The following is a 13,680-nucleotide window of genomic DNA, read 5'->3' on the forward strand; positions in this document are numbered from 1 at the left end:
CTAAATATATTTATATTATTTCATTGATTGCCTGATTAGATTTTCTGGGCTGTCAAAATCACATATGATCCATCAAATGTTTTTGATAGTCACTGTAATAGAATGTAAAGGAAAAAGTGCATCATCAAGTGATTAAACAATTATAAAATATACTAAATTTTCTCATAGACTATTTCAAGAAATCTAAAAATACTATTTCTAAATTAAAAAGGGAATTTGCCAGATTGGACATGTCTCTATTTCACTTAAAATTTTTTACACACAAAACTTAGCCAATAAATAATGAATTTTAACCAAACAAAAATTTCTGACGGAAAATAATTGCTTTTTATCATTCTTATATTATCTATTCTTAATGCTAGACTATAAAGATTTCTCTTTTTTCAGCTGATTCTAGAAGTTCTTCACCCATTCCGGATGCCATGACATTACCATGGAAGCGCGATGAAGACTGTTCTGATGGAAAGTGTGTCAGGAGGCAGCAAGAGTTTCCGTCTTGGGTCCTGAATAAAGATTACATTCTCTATTCTTCTCCCACCCACACTTTTCTGGGTAATCTGGGAAAAAACCAAAAGAAATCTCCTGCCATTTTTGAAATATTCTCCAGGCACAACAAGGCTAAACTCGAAAGAATGGAATCGATACGAGAGACCGAAGACAAAGAATCTCCTGTTCAAGACAGTGACAGGGAGAGTGAGCACTCCTCAAAATCTTGCACGGAGAACCATAGGTTAGATGGTGACAAACGATCTGAAAGAAAAGCAGCCAATAAAGAAGTCGTTCTTGAAGTATCTAATGATGTAGATGAAGACACTAAATTATAGAATGAAAATAGACTATAAAACTTTGATACGTGCTATACTTAATGATGTACAGTGAATAATGTACTGTATAGATTTTTGAAATTAGTTTCTGCCGCATCTTTTTTGGTGGCCAATTCGTCGCGAGAGACTCTTTTGGACATTTTAAGTAGGTTTAGTGGACACAAGGATTATTGCCAAACTTTTTATCTGTTTTGTAGAGCACAAACTTGCACAAGTGTAAATCATTCTATTTATATTACAGAATATCGCGTATATTTAAGCAAGAATTTGTATCAAAATATACAGGCCTATATTTTTTGTAAATTTTAGCAGATGACAATTCTGTATATTATTTATGTGGAATTTTGGTATAAAAAAAAGGAAAGTAGTGATACTCATTCATCTGGAAGGCATGTTATTACATCATCATCACTCTCCATTATTTCTTCATCCATAACAAAAATATCATGTTAGAATTGTACTAAGTGTGTAAATCAAACAGAAATGCTGCTTTTTTAAAAATAAAATGTAAATGATGGAGAAATGTTAATAAAATTTAGAAAATCTTTCCAATCAATGACTTTTTTTTTTGTGTGCAGACAAAAACTATATATTTGGATAAACCAATGGGTCTTATCCAACTGGCATAGGAATAATAAGATGTTTCTAAGTAAAGTTACTTAAATCTTAGAAATAGATTACAATTTTCTAATACAAATGAAACACTTTAAAAGTAATTCAGATAAGAGTTACTTGACCTGAAACTCATTTTCTCTTAGTCTGAATTTGCAGCAGTCATTTTTGACAGCAAACCTTGTCATTAAATTCTGGAATGTAGAATGCAAATATCCCATTTGTGTTCTAATTTCAATTCCATAGTGAAAGGAGTATATTATGCAATTAATACAATATGCAAAGAAAGTTTATTGTCAAAAATATATAACTATAAACAAAAAAGGTAGAAAAAAAAAATCACAACAAACACAGAAGAGTATTTTTCTTTCTAGAAAAATGCTCCTATCATTAATGAGAAATAGTCTATATACTCAAATCTCATTTACACAAAGATTCTTTTCTCCTGAATCATTGCACTCACTTGAATTTGATATGTACAGACTAATTAATATAAAAGCAAGTCACTTCTCATTCTGATTAAAAGACAAGTTCTATAAAATCATCTTAACTAAATGGGCAAAGGTGACTCACACTGAGAACTGCATAAATATAATGAGATAGTTTCTTATGAGAAAGTAGTCAAACTCATGCATATGAAGCATATATATAGAAAATATTCCATTACATTAAGTTCAGTTCAAGCAAAAACTAATGATGAATTGCTAAGAAAGTATGTACAGGAGTTTGGATCCTAAACATTTAAAAATGAAGAAATTCCTGCCAGAAATGGTTTTCTGCTAAAAGCAGATACAAGTGTCTCAGCATGTTGAAACATCCTTCCATCAGCACAATACAAAGCATCAAAATGAATCAAAACAGCAGCTGATCACAGCAGAGTTCTAGTTGCACCAAAAATTAACTTTAATACAATTCATGATATCAGTTGAGAATGAAACATTACTATCAACTAATACTAAACTTCTCTATGGGAAACCATAATATTTGTACAGGGATACAAACAAAAATACAAGACTAGACCAGTGACATAAGACAAAGGAAACTAGGTTAACTTAGTCATCATGAAATATCTTGTAAACAATTGTATATATAGAAATATATCCAATAATGATTGATTAGATAGCATAGAAAGTTGTAAAATGTTATTGAACATGTAATTTTATTTATAATTGACTTGACTGTGCACAACCTATTTAAAACATTTTTAATATGTATTTTGTGACATGATAACTTTCAGATCCCTTGTGTTAATTATAATAGTACATTTATCCCCTCCCATCTAGAAAGTTTGATGCAACAGATGTTAGTAAGAAGTGAAGTATGCATCATTTCAATCTACAAATATTAGTGTATATTGCTGGTGGTTTTAACATGCATAATGCATATTTCAGGCATTTTAATAGGCATACACTTGCACATATATTACAATTTTAGATGCAAATAAATTCACCTCTTAATAATATTTTAGTCATACAAATTTAATAAAAAATTGTGTGTGAGATAAATTAAATATCAATCCATAATTACCATTAGAGACTTTTTCATCAACTAACCATTTCCATAAACTTTATCTTAAACATCAAAAAGAAAATTATCAACTAATGGAAACCAGAATGTGATAATTTTGTAAATATTACTAATAATGGAAAATTACAATATGTGTTTCAATGATATAATTTAATTTTACAGCATTAACATTACAAACATTTAAAAATACATTACATATTTTGTTAACTACAATATATTCAACAGACTTTTAAATTATTTACCATTCGAATCACTGTTTAGAAATCAATATTGGAAACCTTTCCCCTTCTGTACACATAAACCCATGCAGACATCGAAGAACATTCAAATAATTACTGTAATAATTTTTTTTAATGTCAACAAATTTCATTAAGCAAATGAATTAATTAAATACTCTGCTTACCTGTCTTTGGGATCCATTTGACACAAATGAGAAAAAACTTCATCATCAATTGATTTATATAAATTAAGAAGAAAAGACAGCCATTGAACATCCAACAACAAACTGTAAAATTGCCTCACTTCTTCAATGGCACCGTAATCAATTATCTCTGGGATGTCTGGAACTGCAACACAAAATGAAATCATTTTAATTTTACAAAGTTAAATTACAAAAAATGTTCAGAATTGGCATAATTTGATAGAAATGATACTTACACGAATTGTCCCAATGCCAGAGCCACTTTGGCATAAAACTGAATTCTTTAAAGTTTTCACTTTCGTACAACTGACCTGAAAATATATTTGAATTTTATTAAAACAAACTACCATATATTTCTGCAGATAAGACAATAGTTGAGTCATAAAAAAGGCCTCCAAAATCCGGGGTTGTCTTATAGGACAGATACAAAAAAATTAGATTGAAATTTATATAAATTAAAACCATTATAAAAAATGGACAAACCGTAATTATTTACTAGTAGAGAGTAGGGCATGTCCACAAAATAGAATAGTCAAGGTCATTACCCGAATGCCCAAATCAGTGTGAATGTTTGCAACAATAGCAATGCAGGAAATAAAATTTGTTCATTTGAGAAATTACGAATAGGACATATTTCCGTATACGCTATACAGTATTATTATCCAGATGATGATCGCTGAAATTCATAGGCCATTGATAGTTTGGAGGTCGTCTTATAGAACAGATATATGCTAAAACTATAAAACTTTGATGAAAATTTATACCTCGTCTTACCTGCAGAAATATACGGTATATTATTTCTTTAACACTTAGAGTTTAATTTACAATTTTAAAATGTTTTAACACTCATCGTATTGGAATTTAACTGAAAGTTAAGGATGTGTCATTTTGTAGAGCATTTATTATTTATAATGAGAAATTTCAAATCAATATTTTGAAAGTTTAATTTACTTCTGAATTAAAACCCGACTGTCACATGGTATTCAAGTAACAAATGTATTGAATTTTGGCATGTTCTAGTGTTATTTCATTTGGTTGTCAGAATATAATGGATCCGAAGATGGAATTATAGATTCCAACAATGCTAAACCAAAATAAATTATTTTTGTATAACTGTGTAATAATTTGCTGTAACAAATTCCAAATGGATTTTAAAATAGTTAATATAAAGTCTGTAGACAATAATGCAACTGTCAAACTTTTTTCTTATGTATTTTACTTGCACAATATTAAAAATATCAGATATATTGGTTGATAAGTACCTGCACATATCTGTACTATATTATTACAAGTTAAATTTTTATTAAAAATAACTTGATTTCTAAACAGATGAATATTTTCAGATTATAAATAAGTTAATTGTTAATTATTTGATTTGAAGAGAGGTATTTAAACCACCATCCTGGACCTTAAATTTACAATTTTTGAAATTACAAATTGTAAATTTAAAATTCTGGAAGGAACTGAAGTAGAATAGGACTTGAACTCACATCTACTTACCATGCAGATATAAGTATAAAATTAATCTGGTATTTAGATGTGGTTGACTATTAAAATTTCATTATGGTTTCTTAGTACAGTAGAGCATCAATTATCCAAATACCAATCAAGCAAAACATCGGTTAACCGAAAGTGTTCCAGTTTGCAAATCAAATTTCCACTAGTGCTTTGGTGCTGCAGCATTCTCCTTCTCCCTGCCAACCTAAACAGTAGGCCTACTTTAATGTATTACTTTATGTAAGATATGTATTTGTAAGATGTGTAATACAAAATATATATGGTACAGTTTTGTGTTTAATATATTTTTTTGTAAATGATCAGTTATCCAAACAACCCCAGTCCTGAATTGTTTCAGATAATCGATGCTCTACTGTATTCTTGCTTTATATATTTTTTATTTGAATACATCTAAGCATTTCTGTTTCAAATATACAGTAACATTAATCTGGCAAAATCTGATTTCTCACCACACTGGCCCAATATTATAGCAGCAATATACATTAATTCCATTATCTTTTTTGCATATATTGTGTGGGATATGAAAATTGTGTGCAACATGCAGCATTGAAGTTTGCTGAATTTAAAACAGCAACTCTTATTTAGATGATGTACCAATTGATGTCTTGACTTTGCAAACTCCCACTATTATGGAATAGTAACCGGTATATTAGTTGTTTGTAATGGGCAATAAAATTTCTTGACTTTAGAACAGTTTTAGGCAACAAAATCTAACAATTTTAAATTGGGTTTAACAGAAGCCTAATTGTTCCAGCATGCAAAATATTGTTTTCTTAGATACTGCACCGACTTGTATAATGTTTTGACAGTTTGGTTAGTTTTGATATGATATGTTTCTGAAAGATGAGGCCAGAAGCAACTGCAACTGCAGTCACAAAATAACATATGAATCATGTTTGAGACTATAGCGATAGCAAATCTGCAAGTAATGTACAAAGATATTGAATTGGCAGTACTGCACAAGCTCTTACACAAAAAGCTACATGTCAGGAAAACACCATGTTGATGGTTTTACATTTCTTGCCAGATCAGCAGATTTGTGTGGATTGGTGCCATTACATGATCCAAAAATTTAGGTCATGTATTAGGCAATAAAAAGCATGTTTGGTTGTAGCTTATGGTGAAATGTGGATCTGTGGTGACCACTGTGCAACTTCATCACCAGAGGATGCAGTATTGCACTTAGAAACTACTGTCCAGTTGGAAATTAGACACTTTTTGCTTTGTTCTTCTTGTCTTCACTATGTGCATGCTTCAACCTTCAACTCAATCCCTCAACAATCCCTGAACTAGTACCATTTGTGACAGTCACACCTTTACGGTTGTGTGTTGTTACTTTTAAGTTATAAAATAAAAACTTTTTTTATTAGTAGTGAAGTTTTCTAAAAGATTCTAAGCTACTACAGATCTAACATCACAATCAAGAAACAAAACAGTAATTATTAACACTCTGGGATTTCTAGATTAGCCACTTCCTGTGAAAAAAGTCTCACTAGAAGTATCAATTGTCAAATGGTGGCACATTCTTTGGCCAAGGCAATCCTGTCAGAACTGTATGACTACATGATCAAAAGATTGTCACTGTCAATTGGTATGTTACATAGGTCTATCACAAATCTTTAAGGAAATTCATCAAAAGTGGCTAAAGAGTAGACTTTGTGTTCTTCTGCTTTACTACAATGCTTCAGCGTACAATAGCAATGAGGACATCCCTGGTTAAATTAAACATTCAATTTTTTCTATAAATCCAGATCTGGTATCTAGTGACTACTTTATATTCCAAAACTGCTTTGTGGATAGCATTTCCAGAATGCAGAAGAGGTAATGTCTGTCTGCAGAGAGCAAAATGAAAGCATTTTGAAAATTCAGCATTGTGATTACTTCTGTATTTGGTTTAAAAGGATTAACCACTGTCAAGGATGGAACAACAAGGAGTCCTTCAAAAATTAAAAAAAAATCATTATATACAAATTATATTTAACAGTTTGCACCATCTTAAAATTTTTCAAGTTGCTGACATGTATGTATAGCTTTGGCTTAAAAACACTAAGAAAAATTCACCAAAGTTTGGCAATTCTGTATGAAATTAATAAAATATGAGTAAGCTTTAGGCATTCTGACTATAATAGTCAATGTAATAATGAATTTCTAAGATAAAATAAAACAAAATAATAATAATAAAAGTAAAAAAATTTATTACCTAAATCACAATTTTTCCCTTAATTCATTTTCATCTTCCCAAATTTCCATCTTTATTTAGTTAATGGAAGTTATAATTCTTATATAAGAAACAGCAAAAATATTGCATTTTCTAATGAGTTAAAATGAAAACAGATAAATTCTAGTTAAGTTGCAAAATATTTAAGTATTAAACATCAATATTTAAACAAATTTCAAAGTAAGTGGATTAACACTCACAATTAAGCTTCCTTACAACAAATTCTTTATTCTTTAAGGCAGAGTTAAAGATAATGCAATACAGATATTGTAATATATAAATTATATTGCCATCTATCAGGTAGACAGAGAGTGAAGTACAGTAAGACCCCACTTAACGTGGAGGATGCGTTCCTAGATGGCAAAGCACTAAACGAAACAGTGTTAAACGAGGTCATTTTAACACAGAGTAAATGGGAATAGGGAACACGCAACCAAAAATAAACAAATTTTACTTTAATTTTAAGTTATTTTTATATTAATTTGTGTAATAATATATGTTAAATAACACAAACACGTACACAGAAATGTAAAGTTCATTTTTTGTGATGAAGGCCCTGACTTTTCTGCTTTTTTTATTTTTTGTAATAAAATTGTGAAGTTTTGTTTGTCACTGTTTTCTTTCCTTAGGCAAATGTCAGTAGCAGAAGATCCTTCACATCCAAAATGCCTCGTTTTGCTTTTACACTCTTTTCAAAGTCTGGATCATTTGCTACAGTTTGATCAATAATTTCGGTTATCATTACCAAACTTTTACTAAGGAAATCTGTAGAGAAATTTTTTGGGTTCTTTCGTTTTTTGGAATCTCTATTTTCCAGTTCTACGCGAATTCCTTGTTCTACCAGTTCTTGAAGGTCATCATTGTAAGACTCTTGCCAGAAATCTCCAGTAACTCCTCAATATTCTGCTCATCTACATCTCTTAGTCCTGCTGTATCGATTAGGTTGAGTTTGGTCAACCTAACGATACAGCGATAGGTTCTTTTCGTTGAGAATTCGTGGATACCTTCAGCCATAACTTCTTCCACACTTCATTCATGCATTTATCAGTTAATTCTTGCCAAGCGAAGCCGATATTGCCAATGGCATCCATGATGTTATATTTTTTCCAAAATTGCACCAAACAAACACTAGATTTTAAAAAAAGTACACCTTTTTGCCACCTTTTTCTGATTGATTCATGTTTGTAAATAATTGTATTATATACGAATCAATAAAATGCCGTGATAATTTAAATCAGTGTAAATTTGAGCTTTTTTTCTAGGCTTCAAGCAGACCGCATTATATCAAATCAGTGTTAAGTGAGGCAGTGTTAAGCGGGGTCTTACTGTACATGGAAAATTAAATGTCAGAAATAAATATTGGAAGTTGAGACAAGAAATGTCAATGGTCCAGAGAGCAAAAGAAGTTTAACTAGGTGCAATTACTGAAGGGATTAGTACCATATATTTATTTAACAATGAAGTTTCTCATAGTCATAAAACAAAAGGATACATTTTCTAAAAGTTTAGTCTCAAATCTTCCAGCATAATCATTGTTTTTCTTCCAAAAACTTTGAGCTTTCGATCTTGCTTGTAAATTTAATTCTACAGCCCGTTTTAGTCTCTTGGGAATTTCTGGGATACTAAATATGATCAAACACCATGTATAAAAATATATTTTTGTAAATTCTGTACTAATTCTGTAACAACAGCATAAATTACAATAGTTTTTATAGTATAATTACAGTAAATGGTTTTATGACATTAATTAAAATATAACATATAGAAAGTATTTAAATACTCACACAATTATTTCAGATTTACCAATTTTTGCAGACTGAGAAATATTCTTGCTAATATTTGGCATCTGTTTATTTACCGTTCTTTCTGTAGTGGTACATGTTACTGAAGGCTTAAATCCGACAGTATTTAAATTTTCATTAGACTTTTGCAGTTCTGTTTTTAGCTTGACAAACTTACTCCTGGGCAAAACTGCTGTTGTAATATTCTGCTTACTTTTCTGAGATGAAGTAACAGTTTGTGATACCTTGTCACAACTCTTTGATGCACAAGTAGCAGTGAATTCTCTGTTAGATATCTGGAGTCTGTTTTGTTTAACTTGAACCATAGACTTTTTCTGAGAACTCTTAACAGAAAAAACTTCACTCTGTTTATTGTCATTTGTTTTGGTATTGCTACTCTGTAAATTAAAAATCTAACATTATAGTTTATTAGTGGATTAATCCTTCTTTACTAATTACAAGTTTACATTTTATTTTCAGTATACACTAACACACTTAGCAAATTTTAAATGTTAATTGCAAAGTACAATATAGTACAGTAATTGCATGCACTTATGGCCATGTACTGCATTGTACACAAATATTATAAACAAAAAAATAACCATGTGGCTGACACATTAAGAAATAATACTCATATGCTTAGTACAAGTCACAATTCTAATTTTAAAAATATTTACAAACAAGTAAAACAGCAAGGCCATATTTGGGACAAGACTATATCTCGAAGACTCACTACTAAGCGAGATCACTTTAATGCTCACGGCGGGTCTCATTCTCATTTTCCAATCATCTTTAGTATCGCTGGTTTTGAGTGCAATCATTCAAAACTTCGCCGACCACAGCCATGACCACAAGGTCATCCACAATGCATTTTCGGTGAAATTAACCTATCAAATGTTGAAATTTCTCTCCGTTGCATGATCCCCGAGGTTGAATTTTTGTCAATGCAAAAATTTCCCGTTTTTGGAAAAAATAATGGTGGCTATTGTATCGTTCGCCAATTAATTTTTTATTTTGCACAAATGAAATAATATTATATATATATAATAAATAAATATAATATATGTATATATATTAATAAATGTAAAAAAGAAAAAAAAATTCTATTTTGGAAGTTAGTTTTAATATAAAATATATAACGACGTGTCATCTAGTTTTAAAAAGTTCTGATAATGAAACGAGATATCTCCGGTCAATCGGTCAAGGTTAGCACTTGGTGACCAGAAATATGTGGGAATAATACGGGACAGGTAAATGGTAAATGGGTTTTTTTCAAAGATTCGTTTGTCAAAATTCAATTTCACAATATTCGTATTTCCAACTTACCAACGAGCAATGCATGTGCAAATCTCGCACTACTGCCTGTTTGTAGAATGTTCCCATTTTGTATTTTATTGCGTTTCAGTTCTCAGTCCCCTGACAACCTACAAGTCTGTTTTTTTTTTTTATGCACGCACCTAATACTCTGTGCCAAATTTCAACTCCTGACATGTACTCCATCATACCTCTAAGCTGATAAGACAGCAGGCAGTACGATTTTATAAACAAGACATAGTCTTGTCAATAAATGTGTTTGGCTTTAATTGACAGCTAAATGATAATATTTTTGATAGCCCAAAGACAAATTTCAACTAAGGCCCACACAGTGTCATTCTAAAAGGTAACTGACATTAAAAAACATTAAATATGCTATTTTTAGACACTTTACAAAACTTGGCACTGTATTATTTTTCTTTGTAAGACTGCATATTAAGGACACCAACTTAATTGAAAAATGTAAAATGGAAACATCACAAACTTAGTCTTAGCAATGTCAATATTTGTTAAAATTTCAAAATGTATACTACTCAGAATACATAATCAATTATTTGTATTTTCATTTTAAAAAAATGTAAGTTTTAAGTTTTTATTTAAAAAATATTCACAACTATGATAAAAATATTGTATCTATCTATGTAAACAGAAAAACTTTAATTTGAACATCTTTGAATTTATATTCAAGAAAATATTGACAGAATTATTAATATCTCAAATAAAAAGGGAAGAACAAATTACATTCAACCACTATAAATAAATGAGAATATTAGAAAAATCAAAAATAATTTACATACCTTATACTTTTGTTTAACTTTCTTAGCTTTTACAAGAAGATTATCTGTAAATTAAAAATTAAAAAAGTTAAGTAAAAATATTAAATGAAGTAAAACTGAATAAGAATTGTCTTCATTGACACATGTAAATATGAAAAATTTTTGGTGTGTAAAGTCCAACCAATTTGCCAAAAATTTATTCATTAACTTTAACAACTTGTATTTTATAAGTGAATATTGTCTTTAACTCCACTGAGAAAAACAAACTCTTGCTGGAATATCTGTCACAAAAAGGAACAATACCTGTGTGCAGACAATCATTGACGAAACATATCAAAGCATGTCAAAGACAGACCATTATTCATATGGTTTAAATGGTTCAAATGGTCCTTAAACTTCTACTGGAAGAGATAACTTAATTCCAAATTTGAATTGTAAGAAAAAAAAACTGGATGAGAGCCATTACTACTACTAGGTCATTATTATTATTATTATTATTTTGGGTTTAGTGGGTTATACTCGGTTGACACCGGTGGCAGTGTACTATGCCAGACCAAAGTCAAGGCATAGCAACCAAAACAAAACTAAAATTAAATAAGTGTATCAGTGTCTGTATTCAGGAATTTCCTAACAATATGGCATGTATTCAATATAATGGCCTTCTGTAGTGTAATGTATGTATTTCTATTCAATTGTAATGTTCCCAGGCTTTTGTGTAGTGTGTGTGGTATCACACCTGTAGAGGAGAGAACAACAGGTACAATAAGCACCCAATCCATCCTCCACAGATGCCTTATTTCCTGGGCGAGTCCCGTGTACTTGCTAATTTTTTCAGTGCATGCGTTTTGTATATTGTGAGTGTTTGGAATGGATATGTCTATAATGTATGTGATTTTATTGTGTTTGTCAATGAGTGTGATGTCTGGTCTGTTGTGGTAAATTGTTTTATCTGTGATTATGGCTCTGTCGTAGTACATTTTGTGCGTGTTGCTTTCCAATACTGTCTGTGGAATGTACTTGTAGTATGGTTCGTGAATGTCTAATAATTTGTGTTTCTTTGCAAGCTCTTGGTGTATTATATTTGCTACTTGATTATGTCTGTGTAAATAATCTGTCTGTGCCAAGAGCTTGCAACCAGAGGTGATGTGTTGTATAGTTTCTGGCATGATGTGACATTTTCTGCATGTGTCATTTGTGAGTGTTGCATCTTTGAGTATGTGTTTTCTGTAGTTTTTAGTATTTATGACCTGATCCTGTATGGCAATCATGAATCCTTCCGTCTCCCCAAAGAGGCTATCCCTCCGAGCTAACCAGCTGTTTGACGCAGTTTTGTCAACAAAATCATGGGCCAGATCATAAGGATGCCTGCCATGGAGTGCCTTTCGAGCCCACGATTGCTTAATGGTGTCTATGCTTTTTATATGTTGTGTTGTGTCCATATGATGTGAGTGTAAGTTTAATGGTGTGTTATTCGAGTCTGCTAGAGTTACTGCTTTATGTAATTGTGATGTTTCTTGTTTTTTGTAGAAAAACTCTCGCAGTGACTGTATTTGTTTGTAGTGAAGGTTAACTATGTCAATCAGGCCACGTCCGCCATCTTTACGTGGAAGGGTTAATCTTTCTGTGGCGGATTTAGGATGATGTTGTTTATGCTTAGTAAGTGTTAGTTCTTGTTTTCCTTTGGAGTTGCTCAAGATCTGTGTGAGTCCAATGTATAACTCCAAAAGAATATGTGAGTACTGGATGACATATGTGTTTATTGCTTTAACTGTGTGTTTTGCATTTAACTGTGTTCTGAGAATAGCATTTAACCTACTTTGGTATTCTTTAATTAATCTTTGCTTTATTTGTGTATGTTCTGTTAGTTTGGCCTGTTGGAATCCTAAATACTTGTAGAACTCGCCCTCTTCCATGGATTCAATAACGTCTCCATTTCCAAGTGCAAAATCTTCTTTCTTCAGGATTCCTTTTTCTATGTGAAGTGTTTTGCATTTATCTAGGCCAAATTCCATTTGTATGTCCTTGGTGTATGAATGTGTGATTTGTAGGAGTTGATGAAGTTGTTTTTGTGTGGATGCATAAAGTTTTATGTCATCCATGTACATGAGATGTGACAGTGTAAACTGTGTTGTTTTTTCGTGTCTGATATTGTAACCATATTGCGTGTTGTTTAACATGTTGGATAATGGGTTCAGGGCTAAGCAGAACCAGAGAGGACTCAAGGAATCTCCTTGAAAAATTCCTCGCCTAATAAAAATTTGGTTTGTTTGTATAGAAGTGTTATGGACCCTGAGATGTAGTGTTGTTCTCCAGTGCTGCATAGTGTTTTGAAAGAATGCAATGAGTGATGGATGTATTTTGTACATGTGTAGAATATGTAGCAGCCAACTGTGTGGAACACTGTCGAATGCTTTTCTGTAGTCTATATATGCCATGTGTATGTTTCTGTGTTGTCTGTGTGCTTGTCGTAGAATGACTGAATCTATGAGTAACTGTTCTTTGCATCCCCTGTGATTTCTACGGCAACCTTTTTGCTGTTCCGTTAGAATGTCGTGTTCTTCAACATGTTTGTATATTTTGTTTGCAATACAGGATGTCAATAATTTGTAGAGTGTTGGAAGACATGTAATTGGTCTGTATTGTGTGGGGTCTGTGGTATTGTTGTTTTTAGGTTTCATGTAGGTGATGC

At 31.3% G+C, this 13,680-nt stretch overlaps 2 protein-coding genes across 2 annotated transcripts in view; one reads left to right on the plus strand and one right to left on the minus strand.

The window, feature by feature from the left end:
* LOC136970157 (Na(+)/H(+) exchanger protein 2-like) overlaps positions 1 to 1,376 on the plus strand; it is a 55,245-nt gene extending 53,869 nt beyond the window's left edge. The window contains exon 12 of the mRNA XM_067264562.1: positions 388 to 1,376. Within this exon, the coding sequence (XP_067120663.1) occupies positions 388 to 824 (437 nt within the window). The 3' untranslated portion in view covers positions 825 to 1,376. The remainder of the gene's footprint in view (positions 1 to 387) is intronic.
* A 1,718-nt stretch (positions 1,377 to 3,094) lies between these two features.
* Positions 3,095 to 13,680, minus strand: part of LOC136970265 (dynein heavy chain-like protein 2) — a 30,171-nt gene continuing 19,585 nt past the window's right edge. Inside the window, exons 4-10 of the mRNA XM_067264687.1 lie at positions 11,013 to 11,056; positions 8,905 to 9,299; positions 8,613 to 8,742; positions 7,103 to 7,152; positions 3,621 to 3,695; positions 3,367 to 3,529; positions 3,095 to 3,298 (exon numbers count right to left, since the gene is read on the minus strand). Coding sequence (XP_067120788.1) covers positions 7,108 to 7,152; positions 8,613 to 8,742; positions 8,905 to 9,299; positions 11,013 to 11,056 — 614 coding nt within the window. The 3' untranslated portion in view covers positions 3,095 to 3,298; positions 3,367 to 3,529; positions 3,621 to 3,695; positions 7,103 to 7,107. The remainder of the gene's footprint in view (positions 3,299 to 3,366; positions 3,530 to 3,620; positions 3,696 to 7,102; positions 7,153 to 8,612; positions 8,743 to 8,904; positions 9,300 to 11,012; positions 11,057 to 13,680) is intronic.

The sequence above is a fragment of the Centruroides vittatus genome, unplaced genomic scaffold, assembly GCF_030686945.1.
Source record: "Centruroides vittatus isolate TY-2023 unplaced genomic scaffold, ASM3068694v2 contig_19, whole genome shotgun sequence".
Taxonomy (NCBI): Eukaryota; Metazoa; Arthropoda; class Arachnida; order Scorpiones; family Buthidae; genus Centruroides; species Centruroides vittatus.